The sequence below is a fragment of the Medicago truncatula genome, chromosome 7, assembly GCF_003473485.1.
Source record: "Medicago truncatula cultivar Jemalong A17 chromosome 7, MtrunA17r5.0-ANR, whole genome shotgun sequence".
Taxonomy (NCBI): domain Eukaryota; kingdom Viridiplantae; phylum Streptophyta; class Magnoliopsida; order Fabales; family Fabaceae; genus Medicago; species Medicago truncatula.
In genome coordinates, this window is record NC_053048.1 from 30161219 (window position 1) to 30175052 (window position 13834).

Consider the following 13834-nt stretch of genomic DNA (forward strand, 5'->3'; position numbering starts at 1 on the left):
ACAACAGATTAAAAAGAGAAACTTTTGTCCAAAAGTGGTAAAACATATGTTCTTTTCACTTCACTTTATTCTCGAAAATCTTAATAAAACATATTTAGAATCTGATGTCAGCTTTAATTATAATAAAGATAAATAAATAGATAAAAGCAAACAACATATAAAAGGATTAAGAATCTATATTCCTTCTTAAAGACAACTACAATATTTCTACCAACTCCATCATGACGACATATTGCTCTAATGGAAATGGGAACTGTCAAATTGATTTCATAGTTTTGCATTGGTGATAAGGAAGAGATAATCTGCATTCCAAGGCTTAGATATAATTACGCATTTGTTGTTCTAAACCTCAGGATGCAGATTATCCCATCAAATCCCAATATATCATCATTCAACAGGTATGGGAGTACAAGAAATTAAAGAAAGAGAATGAGCAAACACTATAAGGGAGGAATGCTTGAGTTAGGTTTGATTGAGATTCATCTGTATCATCATAGGAGTTTATATTGTGCTTCAAATATATTCCATTATGATTGGTTTTGGCAATCATTTTTTTAAGATTCTTCACTTGACTGCTTTCCTGAAAAGTATATAGATCACTTGTTCCTAACAAAATGTCTCAATCAATATGTAGGCTTATACTAAAATAAAATTTGTATTTTTTTCGATCAGAATAGATACCATTAGATGCAGAGCCACAAAGCTGCACCACCATGTAATATCAACAAATCTAATACTTTTGGCAGATGTTCTATACGTGAGGACCATTAAGAGTGTTATTTGAACGGCATAGAATATCTCAATTTGTTGAGGACAAGCCCATAATTGTCTGAGCATATAGGTGGACCATTTTGTTATCATCACTAATTTATCACAAATAAAAATAAATTCATGATCATTATATTTGTGTGTAACAAGGTATTCTCTATGTATTGTTTCAAAAAAAAAAAAAAAAAAAAAAGGTATTCTCTATGTATTATCGAATCGCGTAGGACTACAATGGTCGGTAAAACCTTCCTTCAAGAGTTATACACATGCTACATTCTCAGGATAAAAGTCGAATGCAAGATCTTTGGTTAAGATGGAAGAGATCTGAATCATCTCATGCATGCATGTGCTCTTGGGCTCATGATTATTATTTGAGACTAAACCATGTAAGAACAACAACTTGTAACAGTAAATAAAAGGCTAAACTACAGTTTTGGCCCCTTAGGCTTTGTTTGGGAGTTAGGAGGGTAAGGGATTGGAGAGTTTTAGGGGTTGGATATATATAGAAAAATTGACAAAAAATTCACATTTTTCTAAAGAACAGTTTTTTAGAGAATGATAAACTAATACTTATGATTAATATATTTTAATTTTAAGAATATTATAACAACATAGATTGAATTTGAAAAATTCATATAAACCATCCATAACCCCCCAAAACCCTCCCCAAATACAATTTTTGAGTTCCCCCAAATGAGGGGGATTTTTTATTATAAGTAAAAAATTAACCTCCAAAGCCCTCTCCTCCCAATGTCTTCTATTTCTTCCACTTGCTCCTTCCTTTTTTCCAAAACCCTCCCTTCCAAACTCCCAAACAAAGCCTTAAGTTTGCCAATGTTGTGATTTTGGCCCCCTATTAAAAAAAATGAAAAATTTAACCCCTAAGAATTAGCTCCTTTGCAATTTTAGTCCTCAATTTTGACCCAGTCAATGCCTACGTGCACCTAGTAGGATGCAACATGCGTAATTGCTGAATTAAAAAAAAATTGTCACATAATTATTTAATAAATTAAAAAATAATAAGTAAAATTAAAAAACTAAGGAAATTCATAGTGTTCTTCAACTTCATCGCTTCACTATCACATTCATCCCCTTCAACATCATCTTTATCATCTTCATCTTAAAAATTCATAAAAACTTCAATTAAAATAAAAAAGTCTTGTCTCTCGGCCCATTATCCGAAATCATTATAGATACACCATCATCTTCTTTCTTCGTTTATCTTCCTGCTACAATCATATGAGAACCTCTCATCACTAAATAATTAAAATAAAATACTATTCTCTCATCACCTTCTTGTTTGTTCAAAAATTCTATCAAAAAAAATAAAAACAATTAAAATTTCACAATCCAAAATCAATGAATCGGTAGAAATTCAACATCAATCTTCTTGTTTGATTCCCATATTTTATTTGCATTAGTTAGTGCATGATTTACTACAATGGCTTCATTGCCTGCATCAACAACAACATGGGAATGTCACCTGAAACTTTCTTCCCATAGAAAAGAAAAAAAATGATGATGATAATTTGTTTTCTAAATCTGGATTTTGGGGAAGAACACATAAACAATGGATGAAGAGAAGTTGTTTCCAGATTTTAACTCACGCGCCTCCTTCTCTTTTCTTTTCCATATTTTATTTCTTTAATTCCATTTATAAATATGTGGCAATTTTAAATTTTTTTAATTCAGCAATTACACATGTGGCATCCTACTAGGTGCCACATAGGCGTTGACTGGGTCAAAATTGACCAAAGGGGTTAATATTGCAAAGGAGCTAATTCATAAGGGTCAAATATTTCATTCTTTTTAATAGAGAACCAAAATCGCAACATTGGCAAACTTAGGAGGCCAAAACTGTAGTTTAGCCTAAATAAAACAGTAATTTTTATTTACTTTCCATTATTATATGAGGCTCATTAAAACAAACACTGTTGGGTTTAACAGCCTCATAAGTATTTCCACACTGCAAGCATAATCTCAATATATGAAAATTCCCTTTTACAATATGATATCACAAAGCTCTTGATTTTTAGGATTTTTTTTATGCGTAAACTTTGGCCGCCATGTTTTTTTTTTGTTCTTCCTCCTTCGTTGCAAATTGTTATTCTTTTTTCAAGCAACCAACTAAATATGTTCAAATCATCACTAATTAAGGCCATTCGTTCAATTTCCAAGCAAAAGAAGAATATATTATCACGGATCATTCTTATAATGTGTTGTTGCATGAAGTTTGGATATTTGGTCTTTATTATTTTTATGAAGAGGAGGGTGGAGACAGCATAACAAAAGAATGCTACCATTCTAATTGCCTTAACCTCTTTTCTTATTTCTCGGGTTGGTGGTTCAAAATAGGATCCACCGATTAATTTTATCTTTAGTCTTTTACCTTTAGTTTGAAAAGTGTGTCATGTTCTTCTTCGAGAGATCTATTCAAGAGGCGTTCATTAGATATGTTAGCTAGAAGAGAATGATTGTTTTAGAGAGAGAAAGAGAGAGACCATGTGTGTGTACGTATGATTATAGCAAGAAGTATGTTGGCCAATATATTTCAGAATATACATAGAATAGTGGAGGATTTATTAACGGGGTGATTGCAGAATTCCCTTGAATGTAGGAATCCACATCACTCATTTTCATTCCACCACCGAAATTTACTCTGAATCATTCTTCATCGCCGAAATTCACTCTGACTAATTCTTTAGGTGATGTAGAATGAGTCAGAATGAATGTTGGTAATTAAGAACGAAAATGAGTGATTTTTGGTGATGAAGAATGTGTGCAAGTAAATTTTGATGGTGGAATGAAAATGGGTGATGTGGATTCCTACAGTTAAGGAAATTCTGCATACGCATTCAGTCAAAAAATCATCCACTATTTCGATGTATTTTCTGAAATATATATGCACCAGACTTCTAGCTTTGATCCTCTCTCTCTCCCTCCCTCTCTCTCTCCCCCTCTCTCTCTCCCCAAAACATTTTCTTTATGTTTGTTTAACCACCTGATGGCAATGTTCTACTCTCTCTATTCACTGTTGAAAGAATACCAACGTCATCAAAAAGTACAATATCTCAAAAACTACATATACCAATTACCAATGTGACAATTTTGAATCATGACAACCATGGATACTGTTTCAATAACTGGTTTTAACTTGGAACCATAATTGCCACAAAACAAATCTCAAAGATTTGATAAGTCTCAAGAAAATAGTGTATCAATATCAAGAAAATTTTGTATCAATATCAAGAGTAAATTCTTATTCTCCTTCTCCTGAGAATGCTCCAACAAGTTTAAGTCCTCCTTTTGGTTCTACTACAAATATCGGTCAAAATGTAACAACTACCGTGTTATCAAATGATGACATGAATCAGACTGGAATAAAGAAAAGAAGTGTCACGCAGAGGGAGAAGAAGTGTCACGCTTCAGCCTTCAGAAAAGAAACTACCATGTTTGTAATTTTCAATTTAGCTCAGGGGTATAATAGTAATTTCAACCTTAAATTAATGGGATGGCCCTGTCCTCACGTGGCTCCGCCACCGGCTCTAGAGTTGACTTGGAGGGGAGGCATTTCTCAGTTGTGTGTTGAATGTGATTCAAAGTTATTTATTGACATGGAAGTTTACATTAAACTATCAACGTCTTCTTTGTTGAATCAAAAAGTACAATGAAGTTTACATCCCATCTTGACACTAACATAAAAATAACTAATGCTAATTAAAACTCTATTCAAAGGAAAAATGACTAGGTCTTTCGAATCTTATGTTTCTCTTTGTTCGGTAAATTGTATCTATCTTCTACACTTATTCATAAGTTTATGACAAATTAACAAAATCGTTCTTATCAATCCCTTGACTCAAACCTCTCTTCTAAAGTTATAACACTCTGATCTCTTCAAAGGAAAAAAAAAAAAAAATTAACTGTGATAACAAAATTGTCCACTTAACCCCACCTTCCGATTTTCCACCATGACTAAATGTAAAAGCCTTTCAATTTGTTTTTCTTGTTTTGTTGTTTGTTTGTTTTGAATTTCTGAACATGATTTTTTGTTTTGTTTTGGATCTATGATCAAAATCTGCAATAAATAATAATATGGATTAATTAAAAATATACGATGTCAGTTAATGGACAATAGAAGAAGAAAGATCCACTTATGTTCATTGGCCTTAACCGGAATGAGAAATTTGTTTGGACAGTGGTGGGTTTGATGTTGTTGCTTGTGGTGGGTGAATGGGGATGGAAGAGAGAGAATGGTGGTGAGAGATAGTGTGAAAAAAATTTATTGTTGATAGTTTACTATTAGATTATGTTCTTCAATTGATCTAATTGTTAAAAAATACTTTCCCATAATAGGAAACAAGTTTTCTTTCCCATGTTAAACCCCACCTTCAATTCTTTCTTTCCTTCATTCTTGTATGGTTATGGTTTTGTCAAACCGAGGCAGCATATAATTGAAAACTTGCTACCACTAAAAAAAAAAAATTGTTTTTAGTCCCAGCCACGGATCAAAATGAGCATGAGTAAGAAAGTCCCAGCCACGGATCCATGTATATTGCATTTGGGGCAAGTGCAACCACTGAATTAATTATTTTGTTTCTTTTAAAAATTATAATTATTTTGTTGTAAATTATTCAATAGTTTTATTTTTGTTCTATGAAAAATCACATATACAATTGTATGAGATAAACAGCTCAATAATTATTTGGTCACGTACATTTAGAAAATGAATTTGATACTGTAGAAAATTAAAAAAAAAAATATTATATTGTAATTTTAAAATATAAATACATGTGGAGAATTATAATTCATAGATTTTTTTTTTTTGAATAAATTATAAGTCATAGATATCTAGGTGTCTTTAATTTTTTTTTCTTTTTTTTTGGTACAAAGGTGTCTTTAATTTTTAGATACAAAATAGTATACCTTTCTTAGTTTAAATTTTTATCACTCATACATTGATTTTTTTTTATAAAATTACGGTATAAAATCTTGCCCCCACCGATTGAAATTTTTTGATCTATCACATTAAGTCGCCATCTTTCTATAAACTAATGTTACCCACCCGCTAGCTTTGTCAAATGCTTCTCGACGTTTTGTGAACCGACATTGTTATATTACATCAAAGTGATCAAACGATTTTGCATTGGCAATAAAGAAAGGATAATCTGCATTCCAAGGATTAAAGACAACTAAAATATTGCTATAAACCTCAGGATGCAGATTATCTAATCCTTACCCAATATTTCTACCGACTCCATCATGACGACATATAGCTCTAATAGAAAATGGAAACTATCAAGTTGATTTCAGTTTTGCATTGGTGATAAGGAAGAGATAATCTGCATTCCAAGGCTTAGACACAGTGACGCATCGGTTGTTCTAAACCTCAGGATGCAGATTATCTCATCTGATCCCAATATATCCTCATTCAACAATTGTGTTTAGTGTTGGTACTAAGGAAGATGTAATTTGAATCCCAAGGACTCCAATTGCAAGTAGTATTAAGCAAATGGGAGTCCAAGAAAGAGCATGAGCAAATAATCTAAGAAAGAATACTTGAGTTAGGCTTGATTGAGAGTCATCTGCATCATCATAGGAGTTTATATTGTGCTTCAAATATATTCCATTAAGATTGGATTGCCAATCATTTTTTTAGGATTCTTAACTTGACCGCTTTCCTGAAAAGTATATATAAATCACTTGTTCTTGACAAATTGTCACATTCAATATGCAGGCTTATACTGAAATTTATCTTTTTTTTCGATCAGAATAGATACCAACATATGCAGAGCCACAAGGATGCACCACCCTGTAATGAGATTATCTAGCTTCATGGATACACTTAATTCCATAAAGAATATATATCAACAAATCTAACACTTTTGGCACATGTTCTATACGTGAGGACCATTGAGAGCGTTATTCTTGAAGTTTATTTGAATGGTATAGAATATCTCAATTTGTTGAGGACAAGCCCATAATTATCACCGCAGGCAGGAGGACCATTTTAGGAACACTTTCAACACTAGGTGTCGGTCACATTAATAAGCATCGTTTGTGATAGTACTTGATGTAGAGTTCGAGGAGCGGAAATCGACTAAACCGTCAAGGATGTTAAGACGCCTTAACATCACATCTCTACCGAACAACTTAATCCATTAGGTTTATGGGTCATCTCTCTTATATTTTCAATATTTCCTCCATTCATTGTCAATATCAGACTAATAACCACTCTCATTATAGATTTCGAAAATCTCTTGCTCAAATGTGAGTCACCCACATCATTAGACTCACTCATCCCTGCCCACTTGACACTGCTTACGAGCCATATCCAACAATCTCCACCTAGGTCAATATGTAATCCTATGAAGATTTATTGTATTGCGTTCACATCTTAACAACAAGGGTTCCAACTCTTTCTTAACAATGAGAAACTTGTGCCAATTCCGAGCTTAGTGGGAGAGCGGAAATGGGATCCTAGCGTGGATCAAGTCTAGTGATGTTTGTGACTCATACTTGAGTGGAAGATTGTTGGAATCACAAATTGGAGTGATTAGTTCAACATTACCGCTCTCGGCGCTTCCCGAACTCCACAACAAATAGTATCAGAGTCGATGGTTACTAATTAAAGGGGCCGACTAATGACAAAAGTATTCTTGACAATGATGATTAGGTTGCGTATCTTGTTGATGCATCGACAAGGGAAGTGAAATTTTATATGAAGGGAAGCATACTTCATATGAATGGATGGACTCACACTTGTGAGGGATGTTTGTATAACAAAATGAGTAAAAAGTCTCACATTAAATGAAAAAGAGGATGTTGAGTAATAGATAAGTGAGAAGACTCGTATATTTAATATTCTAATGTCTTAAAGTTGTAGACCGTGCTCTCCTTATACCCAAATAATCAGCTAATAATTAATATATTATTAACAATGTTTTTGACAAGATATATTATACTGAGTACTCACGTTAACTTATGCAGAATGTATATTGTGAAAGCCATGGACAATCGTTTTTCCATGTATAGGTTGAGTTAATACGTGAATAAGAACTAATTTCAATAAGAAGTCTCATCATCGGTCATAAACTATTATTTCCCTACAGGACAATACTTTGAGTTTACTTTGCGAAAACATTTTCAATTTTTATATTCAAAAATATGTGTTTATTTTGATTTGTTAATAGAAAAAAGTGAGTCTCTTGTTGAGAGGTTCTCCTATCGAGGCTAGGCTACCTGGTATTCAATCCTCTTTTGAGGCTGAGTTTTTTAGTGTAATGTATGCCATAAAATTGCATTTGAAAATAATTGACATAATTTATTGCTTGAAAGTGATACTACTTTGGTGATCCACGCGTTTTCGTCAATTAAATTGATCCCTTGGAAGCTTCAAAATATACAAGAAAATTGTATTGTTTTAACTAGACAAATGAATATTAAAGTTTCTCATATTTTTAGATCATAGATCTAGAGAAGAGAATAATTGTGCTGATATAAGCTTGGTTCATTTGGAGTGTGTGCTAAGGTTTTTATTTGGTTAGATTATTTAGGTTGTTTTTAAAAAATTGTGGTTATATTAAGCTTGATTCACCACTTTCCTTTAAGGATTGTAATTTTATACTAGTTCTATTTAATCTATTAATTTAATTTTTTATATTTTTATGTATGTTTATCTTCGTCTTCATCTCTGAGGTTAAGCTCACTATGAGCTAAACCCCTTCTTGTGGTTTAGACATAGTGAGGTTATGATTCCCTTTATTTGCGATATATAAAGTTATAGTTCCGTGTTTCTTTTAAACAAACTAATTTAACTCAAAATCTTTAAAAATGAGAATTGATCACTTTTACTTTTAATGTTATAGTTCTCTCATCCCAACACGATATGGGAATGAAAGATGTTTATTTTATATGAATTTGTCCCTAAGCATCGTGAGGTGAAGGGATCAAGAGAGAGTGCTAGAACGTTAACTAGATCTTGGAGGAGGCTTCATGCCTGAGATCTAGATGGGACTCCATGTGGCATTGATATATTTATATACTATAACTTGGACAATATATAATTGCACTAAGTACTTCCATCTTAATATACTCATAGCATTTTCGGAGACGCCATCCACGTATCATTTATTAGCAATGGCGTTGCCAGGATCCGGGGTCAGGGGGTACAAACTTTTGATAGAGGAAGATTTAAAGAGATTTTTTGGTTGAGAGGGTTTGCGTTAGAGAGAAGGTATAGGTAAAATCATTGTAATCAGGTTCGAGTGTTTATTCATAGGATCTTACGATCCTAAGTCCCATTACACCTCAATCATGTTTCAACTTTACTCATGTTTGTTTTGCTCTACTATGCTTCCTCTGTTTTTCCTCTAATTTCTATTTTTTTTTTTTGCTTGTTTCCTCTCTTTTCCCACTATTTTCTCAGAAGAAAAAAAAAATCTCAATTCTATCAGCTACCTATTGATCCTACTTACAAATCGTGATATGACCCTTATGTTTACGATCATTCACAACCTATTGATCCTATTTAAAAACTCGAACTTGACTATAGTGGATAGAATGAAATCTGAAAATGGAATTGGTTTGATCCTCTTTAGGTTTTAGTTTAGAAAAATAAATTAAAATATTTACCACTTAAAATTTGATCGAAAAATATACAGATACATAAATAATGATCTTAGTTATCATGTCTATTATTCATGTATAGAAAAAAAGTACAAAGTAAGAGAATGTATATTATATTTGCAAAGAGAAGAGGTATGCTCTGTCCGGTGAGAACGGTTGAGTTGCAATGGTTGTGAAGAATGTTCTGATGATCGGTAACCGCTTCCGATACGGCGGCGAAATATCTTTTGCGGTGGAACAAAAGGTGCCTGCAAGCACGTTAGCACTATGATGATAGAGTAAGTAATGGAACTGATAGAAAAGTCTTAGAAGAGTTGTGAAAATTGTTGTGTGCCTTGATGGTGAAGCAATGTCCCACTTATATAGGCGCTCTCTTGGCATAACTGTCTCCGGGTTATGCGGCGTATGATTAGGAGCGGGAGTGGACACGTGTAGCGTGATCCCAACAGGGAGGCGTGCTTCTTTGAGTGTGAAGCCTTGAGGAGGCGTAATATTGTACATGTGTAGTCGTGTGAGTGGTCTAGAACAGTTGCCTCCCAAGCCGTTGATGTCTTTATGACTCATGGGGTTTAACAGCAAAGGAGGCGTTCGATCAAAGGCGCGCGTCGACGACTTAGTCCTGCGGCCCTCGATGCGTTGTGTTAGGAACTGAAACGCCTGCAAAGAGTGTGGTGTCCGTTGTTGAGCTAAGTCGGGCGGCCCTTCAAGTGTTTGTTGTTGAATTTTGTTTCCGCCCATAAGTAGGAGGTATCCCACTATGAGTTAGTGGGAGTAGTTGGTGATTAAATGCTTCAGACAGAACGTTGGCGATGTGATGGACGTTCATTTCTTCTTTCCATCTGTCTTGTTCGTGTGTTGTACTCGCTCATGGAAAAACGCTATTTGCATTTGTAGCTTTGACTGCTTTACGTTTTCCCAAGACCGCTTCCAACCGTCAGATCTTGTCTCTTCGTTGTTTGTTCAATATGAACCGTTGAAGTGGACGGTTTTGGGGCTATTTAAAGAGAATCTTCTCTTTGTTTTCATCTGCTGCCCTTTTCTTCCTTTTAGGCTTTGTTTGTTGTGAAGAGCTTTTTCTTCTTTCCCATTTTTATCCTCTTTTTGTTGTCATCTTTGGGTGTTTTTCTTCATTGTCTGTTTTGATTTTGAGAAGATGATGCTTGTCATAGTAGATGTTGTAGCTGAGATGAAGAACTCACCTTGTTTCGTCTCGTTAAGATGGCGGATCACCTTGTTTCACCCTGTTATCCGAGTCAATTCGAGGGCCACCAGGAGGGTCTTGATCGTGGTTTTAAGGACGGAGATTTGGCAAGGTTCCCGTCGAGGGCCGTGTGTCCTTGAATTTGATGGAAATAGGCTTTTCCCTCGCCATCTTCGTCGAAGCACCGATTTGAGTCTTCTTTTGGGTGCAAGCCCGCCATCAAGTTATGGCCCAGTAAACTGAGCGTTGTTCATTTCTTAGGCGGACTTTTAGTGATTATTTAGGATAGGGATTTTGTTTTCCTTTTCTTTATGATGTAGTTCCGTTGTGGCGGCTTCTCTTGTAATTGATTTGAATGTTTGAATGAAAAGAAGATTGAATGTCTTTCTCTTACCTTTGTTTGTTATTTTTGTTGTGCCGCCCGAGCTTTTCCTTTCTCTCTGCATCCACTCATTTTATTTCATGCCACGTTTTTTATTGTCCGCGCATTTTATTTCATGCCACGCATTTTATATATGGTTACTATATTTTATTTTGGTAATTCATTTTTCTTGACAAGTATATTTTGTTTCTCTTTTGGAGTTTGGCCCTTATATATTTTGAAAGTCTAAACATAAATTAAAAATACAATGCAGTATTATGAGACTAAAAATATAATGATTTTTTTTATGATCAAGATTAGTACATGAATTCTTTACAAAAGTTAAGTGGTCAATTAATTATTAATATATATTTCTTTATATTTAACATTATCATAATTTTATAAATGACCTCTTGCAACTCGAAAGTTCTAAAAACTATTTATTTAATTAATGTAAAGAAAGCAACTTTTACTTATAAAGCTATTAAAATGGTTTTGTTTATTACATTCAGTTCAAAGTATAACAATATGGCTCAATTTTTCATGTTTGTTTATATTTTGATCATTTTTCTTTCTTCATTTTTGATTGAAGCAAGTACAGGTATGCCATTTTCACAATATTTTAAATTATATTATTTTATCACCTTTGAATAACATTGTTTTTTCTTATTTGACAATACAGCTGCGACGCCCTGCACTAGTGACAAAGATTGTCGTTTAGAACGTTATAATGTATGGTGCATTAACGGTTATTGTAAATATAAATTTACGCCTATAGATTAATAATTAAGTTTAAAATTAAGTATGTACCCCTAAGAAAGTATGCACTATATTTTGCGAGTGTATACATAATATAAATGCATACATCTTTAAACTGGGTGATATTAATTTTATATGTATACAAATAGACTATAATAATAATAGAGAAAATCATGTCTTTTTTTAATAAATGAAGAGGATCTCAACATTGTATCAATAAGGATAGTCAATCGATCTACCAAAAAAAAAGGATAGTCTAACAATGGAGAGAATTATTCATGAATTTATTGAATTGACAAATATATCTATAAAATTGTAAAACATTAACAAAAATAATTCATATATTTACTTCTTTCATTAGTAAAAGGTATAAATGGGCATCTTCGTTTTAGAATTGCCGAGAAAATCAATTAATCAAACGACTTCTTAGTTTTTCAAAAAAATTCAAAGTTTAATAAGAATTAGACAAAGAGCTCTTACCCTTATCTGTGTCGGTTTGTGGCATCACAAACCAAGTCATGCCAAGTTGTTCACCATTATGCGTTTTACTTCGTAAATTATATGGATTAACGATGACACGTTATCTTATGTTATTTTCAGTATATTTTTCAATCATTTTCAATTATTTTTAGCATATTTTTTCATTCATTTTAGACGATTATTAGAACAATTTTCTATGGTTACGTTCATGATATAGAATCCGAAAATGAACATGATTTTGTAAAATTTGATTCTGGATATTTCTGTGGAATTATATGAATGACCTCACTCAGGATGTGATGTGGATTAGGGTGTGTGGACCCCTATTACTTCCGGTTTCAAAAATGTCCAACTATAAATCCAACAACAATGCTATTTGCCATAAAAGAAAGAATTTGTTGTGGTCACATTGAGTATTGAACAAAGAATGTGTGAGAAGTGATGGGTTTGTTTTGCTAAAAAAGTGATTGTTTTAATAGGAAAAGAAAAGGCATCAGTCTCTAAAAATCAGAACAAAAGTGAGTTTTTATTAACAAACAGGCATTTTATATTCTACGGACTATCCTCATGTGATTGTAGATATTAATCTCTTATGAGATTTATATTCATACAATCATATATAGGGAATTTGTTAAGATTATTAAAATAACATTTTTGATGTTTAAGTCATGTTTGTAAGCTTTTTAAAATAAAAAAGTATGTGATATAAATAATTTATAAAGTAGTATATTTTAGAGATTTTTAAGAAAAATCTACTAGTATTTAACTTGAAAAAAAAAATGATTTAATTGTAAAAAAGAAAACTTTGAACTCGGAGGCACCGGGTTCAAGCTCCATTAATGTCCTCGAAGGAAAGTGACTCAGAGTCCTGAATAAAAAAAATATATACTATTTTGTATGTTCTTCAGTTAAAAAAAAAAAAAAAATTCAAATGCTAATCAAGATAACTTTTCATCTTCATCAAAAAAATAATTTGTTAACCAATTTATTATTTATTTTTTAAAAAAAAGTTAACTAAATAATTTTAAATAAAAAGTTTTGAAACCCATTTAGGTTGGTCTGGTGGTGTTAACTTAGGACTTTGGAATATACTCTTCCTCAAAATGTTTGATTCTCTCATATATCAATTTGAGTAAACTAGTTTAACTGCTTCATAAATAAATAAAATCGATACAAATATAATTAAAAAACAAAAAATATTTTTTTTAATAATCTTATACAAAACGGGTCCATGATCATTATGCTACCTTTTTATTTTTGAATTTGATTATGCTACTTGTTATATTAGTTCTTATTATAAGAGATGGGGTATGATTGAATACATGGTGTGTGTTTGTATAGGAAAGGCTAATCCTTTCCCACCATGGAAAAGTTTTTTTTACCATTAGATTAAAGAGGAGTATAGATTTTATGATGGTCTGCCCACACTTTATTTTCCCCTCATCATCTTCAACCTATATCATCTTCATCAAGTTGTTCTTAGAAAACCCAGAAAATTATCATAGGTCTCTCCACACTATAATTCATTTATTAATTATCATCTACCTTCACCAATATTCTCCTCCACTTCTTGCCTTTCCGAGAAATCGAACACAGTAGTTTTGTTTTTTCATCAATACAAGACCACACACAGAGTACTA

The 13834-nt window shown here is 32.7% G+C and overlaps 1 protein-coding gene and 1 long non-coding RNA gene across 2 annotated transcripts; one reads left to right on the forward strand and one right to left on the reverse strand.

Moving 5' to 3' along the window:
* Positions 1–9382: 9382 nt before the first annotated feature.
* Positions 9383–11096, reverse strand: LOC25498633 (uncharacterized). The gene is made up of 2 exons (XM_024770206.2): positions 9728–11096; positions 9383–9641 (listed from the first exon to the last, which is right to left on the reverse strand). Exons 1-2 carry the CDS (start codon positions 10129–10131, stop codon positions 9446–9448), a joined length of 600 nt encoding a protein of 199 aa, XP_024625974.1. The 5' UTR covers positions 10132–11096; the 3' UTR covers positions 9383–9445.
* A 341-nt stretch (positions 11097–11437) lies between these two features.
* LOC11407868 (uncharacterized) lies at positions 11438–11905 on the forward strand. Its single transcript, XR_003006523.2, has 2 exons — positions 11438–11556; positions 11638–11905. It is a non-coding gene; the product is annotated as an uncharacterized lncRNA (long non-coding RNA).
* The last annotated feature ends 1929 nt before the right edge of the window (positions 11906–13834 follow it).